Here is a 20,608-nt window from a genome sequence, read left to right as displayed (position 1 = left end):
ATTTTAGTGGACTATGGAGAGCTTAATATCCATGTAGAGAAACAGTGGCCAAGCACCTGAGCTGTCCCCTTAGGTGTTGTTGGGCCAGTAGCTGGAGGTGATGGAGAGTGAGTTTCTCCAGCACGAGGCCACTGAGGCCTTTGATCAACTATTTGTGGATGCAGAGCCCTCTGGATCAATTTGTCTGTGGGCCACAGCAGGTGGTTGCTTGGTGTCCTCCAGGGCACCACTGAGAACCTGGCAGGCATCAGAAAGCATGGCAGTCAAACTGCATCTCTACAGGATGTGTTCTCGCACCTCATGAACTTACAGTCCCATGGAGGAGCTAAGAAAATAGTCAAACAGTCACAGAATAACACAATTAATTACAGACTAGTAGTTCTCTAAAGGAGAAATGGAGAGTGTGGTGACTTAAAAAAAGGGACATCGATTTGGATTGGGGATATGGAGAGAGCTTCTCTGAGAAAACAGCAAACCTGAAAATTGAGTTAGCTAGAAAGTGTAGGGAAGGAAGTTCCAAGCAGAGGAGTACCATATGGGAAATAGTGAGTGTGAAAGGGGCTTCAGTACCTTTGAAGAAATGAAGGAAGTGTGGTTGGAAAGTTTTGAAGGAGAAGAAAATGATGCAAAAGAAAGCCTTGAAGAAGTATTTTTTTTTCCTTCCTTGAATTGCTTTAGTCCGCCAGAGACAGATGTAAAGGCATTTGTATGGTGTTTGTCTTTGAGGTGGAGGGAGAATGAAGTTGGGTCAAGTAGAAATAGCAGTTTGAAATACTTTCAAATAGCTGTTGATAAAGATTGAAGCAAAGTCTTGTTTTGTGTTTTCTATATTTGGTTCTTGATGATGAAAAGAAATCCAGTTCTAATCAAAATATTGAGGAAAAGTTTCCTGAGATTGCATTCTCATGCTGTTTAGTTCTGAAATAGTAGAGTTGAAATTGTGAGTCCTGGAAAGAGAGGATCTCCCAAATGTTAGTGCATGAACTGAATCCTGTTTTCATACAAAATACTTACTAACAGCATTATGTTCATAGCAGCTTGCGTGCAGGTAATTGGAAGATAGTTATTGCAAAGGGATGGTGAGAGAACAGAATAAATGCAAACAGAGGGCCTAGGTCCTGGTGCAAATGGTCATGCAGCACTGGGGTCATCAGTCCATCTAATATTTGTTGCACATCAGTCCGTGGAAGAGTCTACTGTTTGGCCTTGTGGGGGATCTAGAGAAGACATCATTCTTGTTTTTGAGAAGGCTGCAGTTTTCCAGAGAAGACATGAAAATACAGATGAGAAACAGTAAGTAATGGTAAAGAGCATGGATTCTGGAACAGACTTGCTGAGCTACCCTGCGTATTAGTTGTCTGACCTTAGGCGTGCTATTGAACCTTACTTTTCCTTAGTTTCATCACCTGTGAAAGAGGGATAATAAGAGTACCTACTTTATAAGGTTGTGATGAAGGTTAAAATGAGTACATTCACGTGGAGTGCTTAAAATAGCCCCAGCATACAGGAGGTTTTATGAGTGATGTTATTTTTATTGAAATACAGATGAACTTATAGTTAATGACAAGTGAGTAAAAACTATTCTCTGCATCCAGAGGAAGAATAGATTACTGTGGGTTGTGCAAGACCTTGGTCTCAAAAGCTGAACAGGAAAAGAAGAGGCAGAAATTGCAGGGGGCTAGAATAATGATAATTGGGACGGCTAACATTTACTCAGGGCTCATTGTGAACTGGGCAGTGGGTTACCATTTTCTACACTTAATCTAATTTAATCTTCCCAACTCCACAAGGTAGGCACCCTTATTATTCCCATCTTAAAGAGTAAGAAACAGGCTTAGAGGAGAGTAATTCATCCGTAGTCCTGTGTTAAATGATAGGACTGGGATTTTAGCCCAAAAAGGCTGACCTCAGAGCCCCAAGTTTCTTAAATATGGCACCACTCTGTTGTCGTTAGGCAATAAGGATGGCCTGGAGGTAGGCGTGTTCAAGGCAGGCTTTAATTAAGGCGGGGTTATGTGGTAGCCTCGCTGCCAGGCCGAGGACTGAGGCCCAGTAGGGCTCTCTGGAGGCCAGGTGGCTTTGGATTTTGTGTTTTCCCTGTTACTCTTTCTGCCTGTCACTGAATCTATTCTTTTAAGGGAAAGAGGCCCCAGGGGCCCTAAGCCCCAGCCCAAGCCCTTTTTTAAAATTAATGAATTAATTAATTCTTCTGTGCCTTATCCCCTGAGCTCCAGGGAGGGGTCCCACTCACCCTGTCCTCTCTCTGAAGCCCAGGCTGCTTCTTGGCTGGCAGGCACTCCTGTGCCATTTAGCTCTGGATAATCGTGGCTGGGAGAAGTAGGGAAGAGCTACCAGCCCCACTCTCCCAAGCAGTCCTTCAGCCTCTTTTATACGTCTTATTTATTCTTATTGTGTGTGTGTGTGTGTGTGTGTGTGTGTGTGTGTATAGGGGAGGTTGTTGGTTCCTTTCTTTTTGTAAGACTCCGGAGTTTTGTGTATGGTTTCTCTTCACACACCAGCTTCCCCATGGGCACTTCCACGAAGAGAGGGGATTTCTCAGAAAACGAGAGGGAAATCCCTTAGAGCAGGGAAGGGCGGTTCCTGCTAGCTGTTGTGGATCTTCCTGAGAAATAAATATTCCCTAGATCAGGAGTACAGGCTCAGCATACGCAGGAATGAAATGCCATTTGCAGCAACATGGATGGGCCTGGAGATTACCACACTAAGTGAAGTAAGTCAGAGAAAGTAGTCAGACAATTATCATATGATTTACCAAGTAAGTCAGACAAATACGATATAGTAATGCTTATATATGGAATCAAAAAAAATGATACAAATGAACTTATTTAAAAATAGAAATAGGTTTACAGACATAGAAAGCAAATTTATGGCTACCAAAATGGAAAGGGGAGGGGATAAATTAGGAGTTGTGGAATTAACAGATATAAAATAGATAACCAACAAGGACCTACTATATACAGCACAGGGAACTATGTTCAATACCTTGTAATAACCTGTAATGGAAAAGAATAGGTTTATATATGGTATATGTGTAACTGAATCACTTTGTATACACCTGAAACTAGCACAACATTGTAAATCAATTGTAGTTCAATTAAGAAAAAAAAATGCAGGCTTTGGAGTAAGCTGCCTGGGTTGGATTCTTGCTCTGTCACTTCCATTGCTATATCTTTGGGCTGATTATGAGCCTTTTTAAACCTCTTTTCTCTTTTTTTTTTAATCTACAAAATGAAAACAATAATACCACTTCTGGGTTTTTATGAGGATTAAATGAGATAGTGCACATAGAATACGTTCAGTGTCCAGATATCATTGAAGACTTTTTTTTTTTTTTAAAGCGAAAGGGGAAGTTGGACTTTTTTATTTGGTTTTGGTTTTTATTTGATTTTTTTTTAGCCAGAGTCAGAAAAACCATTTAGGAATTTTCTGTAATCAAGTTCATAAGAACAATGAAATCCTAAGATGGTAGCATTGAGGTATTATTAGAATGAGGAGAGAAAGGCCAGTGGTCTCAGTGGCAGAGCAGATTGTGATGACGATAGATTTGATGGCAGGGCTGTGCTGCAGTTCCTTCCCCGGAGTGGGAGAATCATGACGCTGCTGTTGAATGGAGGGGAGTCAGTAGAAAGAAAACCAGTTTGGTGTTATGTTGATTCGATTAAAGACATGTAGAGTTTGGCATGTTAGCGCATCCTATGGGAGAGGAAATTCCTAATGGGGAATTGGAATGGTGGTTAGAGAGTTTGGGAAAAGAGATGGGAGCTGGAGATACATGTCTCTTGAGAGTCATCTTTACAGAGAAGAGGGAGAAAATGAAAAGCAGTTAATCAATAAATTTTGTGAGGAACCAGAAAGAAAAAGAGGACATGGCAGTGGAGGTGTGGGTGAGTGAGGGACTGAGAACATGTCTGGCTACGGAGGCTCAAGGAAAGAAGCTTCAAGAACAGCCAGCACCACCAGATATCACAGGGTCACTGAGGAGTCCTTCGTGGACTAGAGATGCGTGTGGCCCTCTTGTCAAGTACACAATCACAGTCATTTCTATTGTTATCCTAATTCTAGGCCTTAATATTGTAATGAAGTAGTAAAATCAGTACAGAGCAATCTGGTTTGCAGTGAGCAAGTGTTTTCATAAGCAGTAAGAGTAATCCTGCCTCCCTAACAGAGCCAACCGTCATCATTTTTGTTTTCCTCTAGTCTATATTCATATGTATCTTTTTTTTCTTGGGGGTTAATAATAGCAGAGATACAGTTTTGTGTTCTCTTTTCTCCCATGTTTCTGCTTAATTTTTATATTTTTTAAGTGACTGCCTAACCCATTGTTCCACCACAGTTTACTTGCTTGTTGGTCATGTAGGCTATTATAAATAATGCTTCTGTTAATATATCCCTGTGTATGGTTTTTCTTTCATAGGATTTTCTTTGGGATAAATTTGCAGCACAAGCTTAACCAGAGTTAAAAGAAATGAAAATCTTAATGACTCCGGATTTGCTATCACATGGCTTCCCAAAGCAATTTTCTTTATGAAGTTTATGCTAATTTGGACATCTGCAGTGCATTTTTTTGCTTAGTTCCAAGTCAGATAAATGGTACACTGCAGTTGCGGACTTACCTTTTTGCCTGTGGGTTTGGAATAAATGGACTTCTGTAGAAACCAGGAACCACAGTGATATGAATCTTGTACTTAAAGCGTTTAAATCTTTTTCTCTTGGGTCTCATCTCTTGAATGTTGGGTGTTATTTGACGTCATGTCGTATCGTTCTCTGCCTTCCCTTCCCTGGCCACACTGACTTCTTTGCTATTCCTTGAGGTAAACTAAAGCATCTCAGGGCCTTAGTACTTCCTTTTGTCTGAAGCCAGCTTCCCCCAAATTTCTGAATGGGCTGCTTATCTCTTCCCTTTGACAGACTCCTGCTCAAATGTCACCTTAGCAGAGAATCTTTTCTGACTTTCTTGTCTAACATAGTAGCCCCTCTGCCCTCTTGCTCTCTATTTCTCCTACTCTCATTTTATTTTTTCTCAAAGTACGTATCATGACCTAAAAAAAAAATTGTATGTGTTTTTCTGTCAGTTTTCCAAGTTGGAATGTAAGTTTTATGAGCGCAGAGATTTTTATGTTTTGCTCACTGTTCTGCACTCAGCACCTTGCACACCTGCCTCAGTGGCTCGCCCTCAGATATCTGTTAAGTGGATGAATTTTATCTTTGCAGATGATGAGTTCATTACTTGTTTGCAGAGTAGAGCCCATCAAATTTTAGAGCTAGAAAGTTCCGTAATGAAAGTCTCATTCTAATACAACCTTTTTTTTTAAAAAACTGAGACTCAAAGACATGAAGTGTCTTTTCATAAGAGCACATAGATCTTATTAGATAGGCTTGAACCTGGCAGGCCAATAGTTCATATTATTTTTACCTGGTGAATTATAAAGGAAATAGTTTTTTCTGTTTGTTTTTCTAGTGTTTATCATTTGTGGGAAAGTTTATCATTTGTGGAAATGGAAGATAGGTTTAAACTATATAAACTGATAAGTTATGCTGTTATTTACAAGGCTGGGTTTTATATAAAACTTAGCAATATAAGTTCTATGACACATGGTACACTTTCACAGGTATTTAAAAGTGAAAGTGGTCCTTGGCTTCTCCCTGAATTCTTCTGTTCTGTTGGCCATATTCACGTAGCTATTTCCAAAGACCTGGGTTAGATTGAGGCTGTTGGTCTGAGCTGCCCTTTAGCTGTGGCTTAACCTTGGGGTTCTGCCTCTTGGGCGATGCCACACCATTTCTGGACATGAGTGCACTGCTTAGTAGTAGAATTTGACTACAAGGATCAGTGAGTTCTCTTGTGCTACTTCAAATCAGGGATGTGGTTATGAGTGACAAGGAAAGTCCCTAAATAGGAGCCAGGTGTCATGGAGACTGTGCCTGGGGGTGGCAGGCTGTGGGGATTCGAACAGTGGGAGCTGTTAATTCTTCACTGTCGTGTTCCACCATTATCATGACTCAGCTCTGTGCTTCTAGCAGGTAAACTGCTTTCATAATTCTACTGAATTACAGAAGGAGAGAATTCGATTGGCTTGGTTCATCTTTTAACCCCTAGATGTGACATGGTCCATCCTAACAACAGTGGCCTTAGAATCCTTGACTGTTTAATTAAAAAAACCAAAAAACCCAGCTTAGTTCCACTTCCTTGAGCATGGGGCTGGGAATGTGGCAGCTCGGAAGATAAGCTGGGCAGAGCAAGCTTTTATGATGATAGATGTGTTTAGCATAACCTCCCTCATTGCCTCGTTGAAAAACAGCCTATATCCAAAGTGGCTATCACTGAGCTACGAAAAAATGTCTGCCTGCTCTGAGCTTCCACCTCTGCTTCTGCACTAAGCAGCTACTCCTGATTCTGCCAACAGTCTCACCTCTTGTGGTGGGTCTGGGGCCAGGGAGAGGAGTTGGCATCTTCTGGGCCGTGAGCACAGCTGCACTGCCGCTGTTGGCAGAGGCCGCTGGGGCCAAGGCAAGGACAGCAGCCTGCTGCAGATGTTGGACAGGCAGTTGGCCACGTGGCTGTGAAACTGTGTTCAGAAGTCGGCGATGCTGGCAGCAAAATGAACAAGGCTGTCATCCTCAGCCCAGAAGGAAACCGGCGTCAGCTCCAGCAGTTCATGTGCACAGCCAGGTGACGGGGAACAGTAACAGAGACACATATTATGCAAGAGTGACCTATGCCTTACACTCTGATGATGCCCGCCTACCTTGAGGAAAGTGTGTACTTCTCAGTGGCTCTCTTTCCTGATGATCATGTTATTTCCTTTGCACTGGCTGGGCTGACTTGACTGCTAGTCCTTGTGAGCAAGGTCATGCAGTTGTGGAAGTTTATACAATACCAGCGTGGTTTGTGAACCTGGCATAAGCCAGGCCACGTGGGATTCAGACTGACTTTGAGCTGACCTTAGCTAAGGCTTGGGATGCTGTTGGAAGAACAGGAAAGAGGGTTGTATTTGAAATGGGCAAAATAGGTCATTATGACGCTGCAGTGGGCTGGGTTCACAGCATCTATTTCTTTTTCCTTGAGTTTGTCTAAATCTGGCTTTGGAAAGTTTTCAAGCTTCACATGTTTTTTTTTTCTCTGTAGCATAGCTTGAATGGAAATGTCAGTGTTGTTTTAGGCCCAGATTCCAAGTTTTTCCACCTTCTGATCAAGTTGGGAACCTAGTGGAGCTTTAGTCTGTGCTTAACCTTTTGCAGTTTGTAAGCTTTTGAGTAATACTTTGTCCTTTTTCTTTTTAAAGACACAGGTACTGGCTTACAGTACTCATACTCTTTGGTGGATTATGAATCCTTTATTTTAATATTTATTTGATTGACGCTTTCGTTCTCAGGATGGATTTTCTTGTGAAAACATGGAAACTGCATTTCAGAGCAGCAAGAGTGGGCTTCTTGCTCTGTTTTGTCCTGTTTTGACAGATGGAGCCGCATTCTATTGATTCTTTTAAAAGCTTAGCACAGCCTCAGTTTAAACTGTTCTATTTAACACCTATCTCTTTTGCGTTGTATTAAAGGTGAAGAGTTAGTAAGAGTTAGTCTTTGATTTCAAAGCATTGATAGTTTTGGGGACTGTAGAGAAAGAAGTGGGCAGTAAGAATGTTCAGGCCACAGGACAAAGCCTGAGCAGCCATGTGAATAACAGAGACATCTTGTATTCCGTCACAGCAGTATCTGTGCCCTGCCCAGGCAGAGACGCTGGAAAGCGGGGGATGCTTTTAGTTCAGAGAAGCCAAAACCACCCCCTATGAGAACTTTCTCTGGAAGAGAGTAAATTTCAGGCACTGAAGCGGCAGGTGCACATTTGGTAGGCTGAGGCGGAGAGAATGTTTCAGAAGAGGTGTAGCTCGGGACAGGACTTGCTGACAGGAATTGCATAGGGGTGAGGCTCTGAGCAAGTGAGACCAACAGAGGATATGTCATTTGAAAGAGTTCCCAATGGGAAGCTGACTGAGAGGACCTGGTGAAAAATTTTGAAAGCTGAGAACAAAGACTTGGGCTGTCTTTCAAAATAGAATGGATAGCCTTAGTCTTGAGAAGAGGAGATGGTGGCACAGAGGAAACCCATCGGCAGCAGCATTAAGAACTCGTCAGAAGAGTATTAAACTGCTAGGAGAAGGAGGAATTCAATTGTCAAAGTTCAGGCAATATATATACAGGGCCGGATTAAAGCGTCATCAGCAGGCAAGTGTCTACCGGGTTAAAATTTAGAATTTGCCAACTGTCTGATGCTGAATGAGGCAGGGCATCATGCAGTGGGGCAAGAACTAGATATTTGTGGCCTCTGACGTGGACATTAGCAGTTACTAGCTGTATGACCTTGAGCAAGTTATTTAATCTCTGAACCTCAGTTTACTTATCCAAGTTAATACTACTCACTGAGATATTCAAAGGATTATGTAAGACAGTGTACATATGCACCAGCACAGGCTTAATAGGTGTCAAATAATATTAGTGTCCTTCCCCCTGATGAAAATGTGATGTTCACTAAAAATAAACTGCCCAACCGGTTTGACCAGTTCCTGCCCACATCCCTAGTCTGGTCTCAGTTTTCTTGGTCAGGTGATTGTTGGAACTGACCGTGACCAGAACTGACAGGTTGGCAGACCTCACAAGGACCTCTTTATATAGGGAATGTGTGGTTACATAAACAGAGCCGACTTTAAGCCCAGATGCCCTGGGTCACGGCACTGGGCTGCAGGACTTTACTGAGAACACAGGGAGCAGACTGCCAGTTTTTGACTCTGAGGTGGTTCTACCCATCAGACTTGTTTTCTTGTCCATTTGCACCTTCCCTGCCTCCGCCTGCCAAACCACAAGCCCACAAGAAACAGTTGCTAGTGTAATAGAAAACACAAAACAGGCTAGAACCAAAACATTTGAGCCTCAGCCCTATGTGGTAAATATAGTCAAAGAAATAGGTTGGTTCTGAACCCAGAGGGAATGTTTAGGAACCCATGGACATACCTGCTGAGTCATCTCTACATCTTAACTTAGGCTAAATCCTTCCCTTGGAATGTCCTCCATTTTTTCACCTGTGTCAAACCATTAAGAGCTGGCTCCTATGCCACCACCAACAGAAAGTCTCCCCTGATTTCTCTGTCCACGTCTTCACTGAAAGATCTGTCTTCCTTCTATGAAGTCCAACTTTTGAAGATACGTTTTAGGAAATACCTCTAAGGGTCCTTAATGCATTGTTCCTGGGTTAGCATTCTCTGTGTACTTATTATTCATGGACTGGTTTATAAATTTCTTGATAACAAGGGCTTGCTCATGTCAGTATTCCCCTGCAGTGCCTAGGGTGCATAGGAAGTGTTCGGTTATTCTTGGAGATCTGATGTTCTTATCTAAGAGGAGAGTGAAGAAGGGATCCAGTTCGGAGACCTACCGTGTTTTCCAGGCAGCAGGCGGGAAACCGATGAGCTGTTTCATCTCTCCCCGCCCACCTGTACTCTAACTGATGAGCTCTGTGAACTCTACTCACTGTTTTCCAAATGATCTGACCCTTTGACCCTTCCAAGCCTTGGCCTGTGCTCTTTCCTGAACTTGGAATGCCCTTCCTTACTAGAAAAGTACTTATCCTCCAGCCGGATATGGTCTTTGCTCTATGGCTTTCCCTGATGTTTGGACTCCTCTGCTCCATGTATCTCTCACCAGTGTCCTATAGGACATAACCCAACCTCGCCCTTTCCTATTTTCTTAGTCACATATTTACAAGCTGAGTTTTTCCAGGGCAGGGTTTTTCCTTGGCATATTCATCTTTGTGGCTTCATGTAGCTAGTATCATGCTGTGTATCTCCTAAACAATTTTGGTTCTATTGAAATGGATCCAAAGACAAAGACTCCTGAGGCAAACCAGGTAAGTCCTCTGACCTGAAAGCCAAGGTCAGGGAGAATGTTTGGAACAGACTTCCCTGTGCCAAAAAAGGTCTGAACTCATGCAGCTCTGGCTGGAGAGGTGCCCTTCAGGTCTCTCTAGGAAGGTCACAGGAAATCAGGGAGCCTGGATTCTGTGCAGGGAGAGATCCAGACCTTGAATCCTTGCTCCTGGGGCTGATCTCACGCTGTAAGAAACTGGCCCTGCCTTGGTCAGTCACCGTTTCGTGAATGCAGCCATAGCTCAGGGCACAGCTCTGCAAGCTGGAATGGTTTTTCCACTGTGGTCAATGCTTGAAACATAGAAATCACTAAAAGCATTAGCTGATTTTAAGAACTAGCAGATCTTTCAAAAGATCACAAACTCTTCAGAGAATGGGAGATTACATTACCTCCTTCTCTGGAAAGGCCTTGTGGTTTTAATTTCTTTCCACAAGTTTTTATTTTGAAAAATTTCAAAACCTACAAAAAGTTATAAGAATGGTACAGTGAACACGTACATCACCTTCCTCTAGACTCGCCAGTTGTTAGCATTTTGCCACGTCTGCCTTCTCTTTGTTTCTGTCAGTATGTGTATATGTACGTTTGTATATTTTGAGGTACCATTTAAGAGCAAGTTGTAGCCCTCAAGCCTCCTTGCTCCTAATGCTTTATCATATGTCTTCTGAGAGCAAGAAGTATCCAGGCTGTTCTAGTAATGTCATTGAGAGCTGGGTTTTATTGCTTTTTTTTTTTTTTAGGATCCAGTCAAAGTCTAGCCTTAGGTTTAGTTGTCATGTCTCTTCACTCTCCTTTAATTTAGACAGTTTCCTAGACTTTTTGTCTTTTGTATCGTTTGCAGAGTTTGTGCTGGATGTTTTATAGAATACCACTTAATTTGAAATGACAGTTTGTTTCCTCATAATGAGATTCAGGTGAAACACTGTTAGCAGAGAGACTGTGTGGATGACGTGCTGTGCTGAGGACATAATGCAGGAGGCAGAGTTTGCCCTATGTTTGGTGACACTAAGTGTGATCATTTTGTTAAGGTGTTGTTTGCCAGATTCCTCCACTGTAAAAGCAGCTCTTTCTCCCTTTGCAAATACTGATTACTCTTTGATACCTTAAGATTGTATGAATCTGTTGTATCCCCTCCCAGATTTACCCAGTGGTTTTAGCATCCATTGAAGATTCTTGCTCAAGTTGATAATTAGTGTGATAGTGATGTTCATTTTATTATAATCTTATTTACTTCAGTGAGATCTGCTCTTTAACTCCCTCAAGAGCATTAATTCTAAGTATACAACATAAAAATACATTGAAAACCAATAAGCATCTTTACTGAACAGGAAAATTTGATTGACTTAAAGCTAAATCCGAACTTCTGATTATTGTGAAATTCATCATTTCAGCTCTTCTTAATATAGTTTTGTGGGCTTTGGAGCAAATATATCTACATAGTTCTTAGGGCAAAAGCACAGGCGACCACTTCCTGCCACTAAACCACTGTCAAATGATCACTGTTACAAAGGTGACAATAGACAAGTACTTATTTGCTAGTGATACGAACATTCTATCTCATCATTTTTAGCTGAGACAGTGTAGGTTAGAAGACTGAGGACTCTGGACGCTGCCCTAAGTTCCAATCCCACATTTAATCTCTAGGATTTAATCTGAGATGTCGCGTAGCCTCTCAGAGCTTCAGTTTCCTCATCTGTAAAACGGTGGTAATGACAACTGTGTTTACCTCAAAGAATGACTGCGAGGGAAAGCGGTTATTAATTAGCAAAGTGCCTCGCGCATTGTAAGCACTTAGTAACTGGCATTTGTGGTGGCGATTGTTGTTGGTACTAGGGATCAGGTATTAAAATTATAACCTAAAAATGATGTACTTAAGAGCTTAGGAAACTTTGTGTTCGAAAGGTAGCCAAGAACATTTTGGAGGTTGTTATACTTAATGTGTTCTCAGGTATTAAGAGAAGAAAATATTTTAATTAAATGTATCCTTCAAAACCTGGCCCAGATATCATGGAATTACCCCAATGAAGTCCACTGCCCCTCTCCCCCCAACCCTGTACCTTTTTACCCCGGAGGAGCACATTGGTCAGCTCAGGCTCGTCCAGAATCCCTCCCTATTCTGCCTTTCCTCCCTACTCCCCAGCCTGTTTGGCACCAGTGGGAAAGCAGGCAGTGGCCTGCCACCCACTCTGCCCATTACCCAGGGTGGTGACGGTGACTGTGCCAAGGGATCCTGCTGCTTCCCCCGGAGCCTGTATTTCCACCCACAGACTGGCTGGGGCGGAGGCCTCCCGCAGCTCAGCACGTCTGTGAATCCCTCTCAGACTTCTTAGGTACTTGGGTAACAAGGTCGCCATTTCTGAAGCTCGAGGTTTAGAATCCTGTTATTTCTCGTTGGCTCAGAGGGCAAGAGAGAACGGAGGAAGTTTATAATTTTTTGGCCAAGTTTTTAAAATGCCTTTCAAACTAATAGAAGAACCTGCCATCATATTGACAGTTTGAAGAGCTTGATTTATAGGTATAATAGACTTTTACTTAAAGAATGTGTAAAAATCAGCAAATAATACCACATCTGATAGTTCTCTCTCCTGGTGGCAATGGCTAGTGGTATATGAAAGCAAATGTTCAGTCATTTCATTATTTGTTTACAGTTATATTCAGCCTGTCATTCAGGAAACTTTAAGTTTTTCTTTAGTATCTAGACTATGTCCCTTTATTCACCAAATGCTTGCAAATGCAAAGTAGAAAGTGTATCTCATTCATTTGAACTCTAATTTTTAGAATGAGACCATACGCAAAACTCAAGTTTTACATATCACAATAACTGAAAATGCAGTGAAAGAAAAACTGACAGTGGCATGCTCAGCCTAGTTGACAGAGCACTGTGCATCTATTACCTCACAGTCTACATCTCTGTAAGATAACCAGGACAAGTACCTAGTCTCTTCCTTTTACAGAGAAAAAGAGCCAAGACTCGGAAACTTTAAGTAAACATTCAAGTTCACGATTCTACCACTTATTGGTTAACTTCAAACAAGTCTCTTAATCGCTCTGTGTAGTTTCTTTAACTGGAAAATGGAATTTAAAATAGTGCCCATCTCACAGGGACTGTGTGACGATGAAAGGAGTTAATACACGTTCGGCACTGAGAAATAGTGCCTGGTGCATAGTAAATGATCAGTAAGTGTTAGCTATTCGCTGTTAGGACCACACAGCTAGTAAGTGTCAGGACTAGGGCCCAAATCCAGACCTTCTGACTCCTAGTCCAGAACGCCTTCTGCAGTGCCATGGGGGATATGCCTTTTAGTCAGTCATTGATTTAACTTCCGTCTCGCGCTGACCTTGTTATTCTTGAAGGGATCTTTTTCTGCTTTGTTTACTTTGACTTTGAATTTCTGAAGCTCAAAAGGGAAACGTGTTTGAAGAATTCTTCCTTCCTGATTTTTTAAAAATTCTCTGATTTCTGTTGTCATCTGGGTTTGGTTGACCCTGAGGTATCAGAAAGGTATTTAGAAGATGAACGTATGATAAACTTGTTTTCATGGGTGATTTGGTGTTTCTGGTGAATTTTGTTTGGGTTGGAAGGCCTGAGGTAGGAAGTAGGCTTGAAGGAAATGGTTGGACCTGAGTCACACCCCTTGTCTGTGATGCTGAGAGATTATTGTCATTATTGAGAGTGGCAGCTTTCTGATCAGAGAGTAAAGATGATTTGTTGTGAAAGAGCCATTCCAAAGAAATTGCTGGAGTATTCTGGTCCATTCCCTGGGCAAGGGAGAGAAGTTGTTTGTAGACATTTTTCTTGGTAATAATATTTGTAGCAGGCTTTTACTTGTGACTCCCAGTTGTTTTTACTCTGTCTCTTGCAAGTACTGACATTTACGGCTGTGAGAGAGGCCTGAGTGAAAATCTGCGTGCTTTCTTGGTAGCTACCCTAGGGGGAGACAACCTTGCTCTCCTCCGATGCTCAAGTTGAACGCAGTGCAGGATTTGAAGTGGAAGGTGGTAGAAGGTGGGCGGCGACGTACAGGAAGGGCGCGGCCAGCCTGGTGACCTTGCCGAGGGGAGGAGCTGAAGGAAGCCCCAGCGCACTGAGCATGCCCCGCAGCGCATACTGTGCACAGGCGGGGTCCTCTCTGAGAACGAGACATCCAGTATGCCTCTCGGGACTTTTGTGGAAGATCCGTACCAGGATTTAACCTGGTGAGGTTAGAGAGGACGTGCTAAGACCTCCTTTTTGTGACATTTGCATTTTTTAACTCACCGATCTCAAATATTCTCTTTGCCCAGTGTAATTAATGTTCTCACGTTAAATGAAAACACCGAAGTTTTAATAGACTCCCTGGGGCGTGGTAATCATTTGATGCTATTTCCAAAAGAGACAGAGTATGAAGAAATGATGTATTATCCTTTCTAGTTTTGCAGTTAGGTTTTATTTTTCTTGCCTGGCCACGTGCTGAATCCTTTGACCCATCTAAGCCTGAGAGTAAAGCCCAGAAAACAGCTCTGGGTCCTGCCGGGTAGGCGGCCTCCCTCTTATAGCTCCACACCCACTCCTGTGAGCTTGGCACTTTCCCCCGCGTGCTTCTGCCTGTTGCATTGGCCACTCTTGGTGTGTTGGAGAGTGGTTGATTTTTTTTCCTACTATCTTTGCTTGGATGCTGTCTCTAGTAGATGAGGAGTTGGGGGAAAGGTTAAAAAAAAGAAGACTCGTTATTCATTGCCCACTGTCACTGTCATTACGTGCTGCTCAGGCCTCCAAGAGAGCTTTGCTTCTAGGCCAGTCGATTAGCATCTTTGTTTGATGTGTGAGAAGCTTCTCAATACAGGGGTTCTTATCCTTCTTCACCACTTACATCATCCTGGCACACAGTGCTCCAGAGACCTATACTGGTGATGGCGTCCTTTGAGGTCAGGAGCAGGACTGCGAGTGGAGGTGACAGCTGAGAGACTTAGCAAAACTAGAGGGATTGTGGAGAGGCTGAAGGGCTGAAGGTTCAGGCTTAGACTAGCTCATGATGGGCCTTTGCTCAGCTGCCAGTCATGCATGCCAGTGGGGCAGCAAGTGCCAGAGCTGGCCCCTTTGAAGTCTTTGCTGATTCTCTCAAGTCACAGACCTTGCTCGTCTGGGCGCCCGTGGCACTTTTCGTCCCCACTTCCCTCCCTCAGCTTTGTAGCGAGTGGTTAATTGTCTAAAAGTCTGTGTCTTCTACCACGTGAGTCTCTTGGCCGCAGAAACCTAGTCTCGTTCATCTCAATTTTCTCATAATCCATAGGTTGTGTCTTGCTTGTAACAGCTGCTCAGTAAATTTTAGTGAACTGAGCTAATAAACAAAGCTGGCTGCGTCCATGGACATCCTGCAGCCAGCGTCCACCTTTACAGAGCATGTACTCGGCCATGAGACGAGAGTATCCTTGAAGAAACAGATCATCACATCAGACATAATGTGTAAAGACACCCTAGGTTATTGTTGGGCTTTTGGGCTTTTTTATTTTTTTGGATGACTTTTGTTAAGATATAATTCACAGTTCACCCATTTAAAATGTACAGTTCAGTGGTTTCCAGTATGTTCACAGAGTTAGGCAATCAATACCACAATCAATTTTAGAAAATTTTCATCATGCCCCAAGGAAACACTATACCTGTTCCCTCCACCGTCTCCGCCCTAGGCAACCACTAATCTGTTTTTTGCCACTATAGATCTGCCTATTCTGGACATTCCATATAGATGGAGCCATACGGTAGGTGATATTTGGTGCCTGGCTTCTCTCCCTTAGCTTATGTTTTCGGGGCACATCCTTGTTGTAACAGGTGTCAAGCCTAAAGGTTGGTGGAAGTTGCAGGGCAGGGGATGTTTGGTTCCTGTCTGGCAGTTGTGAGACCAATGGTGCATCTGCCTGCTGTCATTAAAGATGGCCAAACCTATTCCATAGAAACGTTCTGAACTCGCTCCCCTGAGTAATTATGGGAATTAAGCCAGGCAAGGTCTTTGAGCCGCTAATACAGTGCCCGACACATGAGGTCCTCAGTGACTGTTGCTTCCCTGGGTCGCACTTCAAGTTCTTAGATTTTAGTAAGAATTCGCCAAAGCGAAATGAGATGAATTTTTAATGACACTTTGAGTTTCATTTACTGATTCCTCCCCCCAACCCTTTTGTTTTTGTTCTCTCCAAGGCTATGCCTTTCTGCTGTTCCAGGAGGAGAGCTCAGTACAAGCTTTGATAGATGCCTGCCTAGAGGAAGACGGGAAGCTGTACCTGTGCGTGTCAAGCCCCACCATCAAGGATAAACCGGTAAGTAACACTCAGCCAGCCGTTGCCTTCCCAGAGCACGTGTGCAATCAGAACAGCTGATCGCCTCCTCCTTGTCATGGGAATGCTGGTAACTACGATCCTCTTACCCGGGGTGACCTTGCTGTGCAGTGGAGCTGGACTGTTGTTGATGGGAAGCTAATAACAAATTACTCAGTGTTTTGTTTTGTACCTTTGGGACCACGTGTAAACAAGTGTGCCCTTGTCTTTCACTTTACAGCTCTTTTAAGCTAATTCCTATTCAGAAACTGAATTGAAGTAAATAATGCTCTTAGTGGTTTTGGCAGCTGGTTTCTGTCATTATTTCAGAGCAAGGACTGGAGTAACTTATTTATTATTTTTTAAAAGATCGTAATCATCTATGTTTATGTGCCTTTGTATGCAAGGCATTGTGCTGGGTGGTACCCACAGCTGGCTAAATAGAGCTCTCTGGGACAGGAGCATATACTCTAAAATGGGTATCTTCAAACAGGGCAAGGGAGGGAAAGGACAGAGAACATGGACCCCGAATCATAAATAAGTGTACACTCATACAGAATTGTGGTTGAGTTTGTGGTTTCAGAGAGTGTGAGGGGGTAAGTCACAGGGTAAGAGAGAAAGATTGCTTCCTTTCTCCTGGCAGAGAGGATACCCATGAAGAAGGGGCAAGACTGTATTTAGAGCAGAAGAAAAAACTTAGTTAACACGGCAGAAGTAAGGCTGGGAGGGAAGTGAGTTGGTATGTCAGGACTTGATGTGAGGAGTGGGAAATAGAGTAAACATAGTGATGTGGATAAGGGAGTAAGGCAAGTGTCTATCACGGGGCCTGCAGAAGCCCCTGGAGGGCTTACACCAGAGTGTGGGGCTGGCTTGACAGCTAGTTTTATTCTCAGAAATGTGTCTGGAGAAAGAGTTGTGGTTGGGCATAGAAGTTCCCAGTTTGAGCATGTGAATATCTTCTTGACTCTGAATGAAGTCACCCAATCCTTGCTGCATCTTGGTTTCCTTATCTATAAAATGAGAATAATGGTTCCTCTCTGGGATGTTGAGATGCTCAGATCAGAGGAAAATGAACATGAAGGCATTTGGCAAGGTTGGGTACTTGGGCAAATCGAGCTATTAGCCCTACATAGCACTAGAGGATTCAGGAGAGCAAGACTAGAGCTCATCTACAGAGTAACATCTTTTGAAAAGAATGGTGACACCTAGAACAGGGTTTGCAATTGGCTGCAAAAGAATGACGCTGGACCTTGGCTGCCTGTGAGCAGGAGAGTGTGGCTTGTGAGGAAGAGGGAGTTACTAAAGACTGGGGATACTGACTCACAGCACAATAACTGAGGCAGAAGAAGAAGCAAAGAAGCAAGGGTTTTAGCGAGTGTGAAAGTACCACTATAATTTTCAAATTCTGGAGCCATTAGCAAATTTTGGTAACGACAGCTAACAGTGTTGGATAAGGTAGCTATACAGGGAAACAGCAGAAAATAGTGGGTTGGGAAAAAGAGCAGGGAGCCTTTGTTGACTTTAGTCTTAATGTTAACAGTGTGGAGAGGCTGTGTGTTGTGAGGGAGAATGGGAAGGTGCACTATTTCCTCTGGGTAAATAAGAAAGCTGCAGTAACTTCTGTATCTTTGGAATAATATGAAATTAGAAAGACTGAACCCAGTTGAGCTGGGTCTGAGATACAATGTCTGAGGGGTAAATGGTCAACCTCTAGAGAGCCTCGGCCACTGGCACATCAGTGGAAGGGGAGTGGGAGTGATTTGGGAAGGGTGCAGGTGGGGTTGGTCGTGCCCTGGAGGAGAGATTGGAAATGTGTTTATATCTAGAAAGTGGCAGAGGGGTAGGGGTACACACTGAGGTCATCGTACCCAGAGCAGAATTGAGGGGAGGAGACGGAGATGAGCGGATGGGGCGTGCATACCTTGGAAGGGTCAAGGCACCGGCTCCGTGGAAGGAGGAGGAGAACACGCTTCATCAGGGCACGTTCTCACGGGACTGGACATCCTGTGAGAGGAAATGAGCCGTGGTGGTTGCAGCCGGAGGTGGTGTGGAGGCAGCGCTGTTACTTTTGAGTGTTTTCACTCCAAACACATGTATTACCCTCAGCATGGAGGACTTTTGAAATTAATTAGTGTAATTATCTGTTTGGGGAATGTTTATGGGGAAACTAACTTTCATTGTTTGTGTTTCTACAAATTTCTGCCTTATTGCAGTTCTCATTTTCTGAGCTCGAGTGGAGCAGTTTTATGAGAGCTTGGTGAATTCTGAGTGGTGGCTGCTGATCGCGTATTTCTTTGACCCAGGCATACTCAGAATTTCCAGCACAAACAATTTGAATAAAACTTAGGATGAGAAACACAGAAGTCCCTAAGTACCTGTAATCCTAATGAACTGGATCTCATTTTGGGTTCTGGCTCTTTTGGCTCCGTTTTTGAAACCTTCTCTTTCTTGGCTTCAGCCCTGCATCCACCACTCCCAGCCCCCTTTGGCCACACTTCCCTACCAGGTTTCGGTACACTCTGCCTGGTTTTGGGTGTTCCCGCAGAAAGTGAGAGCTGGGATACATCTCTCGGAGTAAGTGAGGACCTGGGCTCAAAGGAGAGTCAGCCTCTAAAGCTCATGCACCAAACCTTCTGAGCTGTGGCTTTCTCGGTTTTTCTACTTCTGAGCTTGACTACCTTTCAGGATCCTAGTGCCTCATTCTGTTGTGTAGTTCTCTCCGCTCCTCCCTGAATTTCTCCTTGGGAATATATACCATGTTCCAAAGCGACCTCACAGATTTTCTATCCTTTGCCCTTCTCCCTTCCCCCAAATCAGCCCCCGACTCCCTTTGTGTGGATTAGGTCAATCACATGGTTTAAGGCTGATCTTGAAAGATGGCAAAAGAAACTGTATTTATGGCCTGATTAATTGGCCCCTCAGTCCTAACGAATGGAAGACAAATTGTCAAGAGCAGGAGTGCTGGCAAAGCTTATAGATCTATAATTTTTTCCCCTCTCCTCCCACAAGACGAGTTCCACAGCCCAGATGCCCCCAGCATCCCCGAAGAGAGCTGTGTCCTTTTCCTTGCTTCCAGTGAAGCAGGCAGACATTGTGACAGCGGTCCTCTTGTTGAGGGGACTCAACTTTTTGAATGTATAAATAGGCTGAAGCTGAAGGTTCAAGACAGCAGGCTGATAGAGCAGGAAACCTAAGAGGGTCTAGTAGACTGAGGGGCTGAAAAGGAGGTGAGGAGGGAGATAATATTGTGGTTCTCACCTCCTAGAACACTTGGGCCAGAGATGTGGGATAGCAAACACCTGGAGATGAGTATCAGAGAAGTTTCCTAATTCTTCTTCCTTATGATTTATAGCATAATCGCAATTTATAAATATCCTGAAATAAGACAGGTTGACTTTGCTATACACTTAAGAACGGTCTTACCAGACTGAGGTGTGCTTATGTAAGGTCAGTTCTTCAGGTTATTGCTCAGGTCGTCCACTTAAAACTAGAAAGACAAAAATTGAAAAAAGATGTTGGGAAAAAAGGAAGCTGAAAATAGAGACTGGTTTAATTCTTTAATTTTTAATTCTGTCTAATCTGTCTGTCATTCCAGTGTCTCCTACCCCCATTTATATATCAGAGGAATCTCTAGCATTTTTGATCACCTTTTTTTTTTAGTTACAAATACAGTCCAGATCCCTTTGCCTAGGATTTAGGACCTTCCCAGTCAAGCTTCAGATTTTTTCCAACCTTAGCTTTTTCTGCTTTTTCTCCTGAACCCCAATCAACAGAAATATTTCTGCCCCCATTTCAATTTCTAATTCCTACTCTTATTTGCAGACCCCTCACAAATGCCATCTCTTTGCTGAAGCCTTCTCAGATCACTACACCATCCATAGTGAATCATGCCTTCTATGATAACCATCTCCAGCCCATGTGCAGCCACCTTTTTAAAATTCTGTGCCTGCCTTTCTTCCTTCAGACCACATTTGACTCCCTACTGTGGGCGACGCATTAGTACTGATTACTGTGAATTAGAACTTACTTTGAATCAGACATAAAATCCTGTGTTCAGAAAGCTAATAGTATAATAAGTAGATGAAACAAGTGTTAAATACCCAGATCTATAGAGCCTGGCACATAAAAGATTCTCAAATATTTGTCTGATTAAGAAAAATAACAAATACAATGAAGATATAGATTAAGTACTTTAAACAGTTTATATGCACCTGGAGTGATGAAAGAAAGCTTCTTGGATGAAGTGATGTTTGAACAAGGCCTTCAAGGTTGGAGAGGGTTTGGAGATTGGCCAAAAGAAGTGTGGAGGTGTGGGGGAATAGACATTTTGGAGAAAGGTAACAGTAAGAACACAGAAATGAGAAATGGTGTGGTATGAATGAACACTTAG

At 43.1% G+C, this 20,608-nt stretch overlaps 1 protein-coding gene across 7 annotated transcripts in view; it reads left to right on the top strand.

The window, feature by feature from the left end:
- Window positions 1–20,608, top strand: part of CPEB3 (cytoplasmic polyadenylation element binding protein 3) — a 159,738-nt gene that overhangs the window by 100,398 nt on the left and 38,732 nt on the right. For all 7 annotated transcript variants that reach the window (XM_072971604.1, XM_072971605.1, XM_072971603.1 and 4 more), the window contains one exon: window positions 16,103–16,221. In XM_072971604.1, the coding sequence (XP_072827705.1) occupies window positions 16,103–16,221 (119 nt within the window). The remainder of the gene's footprint in view (window positions 1–16,102; window positions 16,222–20,608) is intronic.

The sequence above is a fragment of the Vicugna pacos genome, chromosome 11, assembly GCF_048564905.1.
Source record: "Vicugna pacos chromosome 11, VicPac4, whole genome shotgun sequence".
In the NCBI taxonomy this organism is placed as follows: Eukaryota; Metazoa; Chordata; class Mammalia; order Artiodactyla; family Camelidae; genus Vicugna; species Vicugna pacos.
The sequence above is the reverse complement of the archived record's forward strand: the minus strand, read 5'-3'. Positions and strand labels throughout refer to the sequence as shown.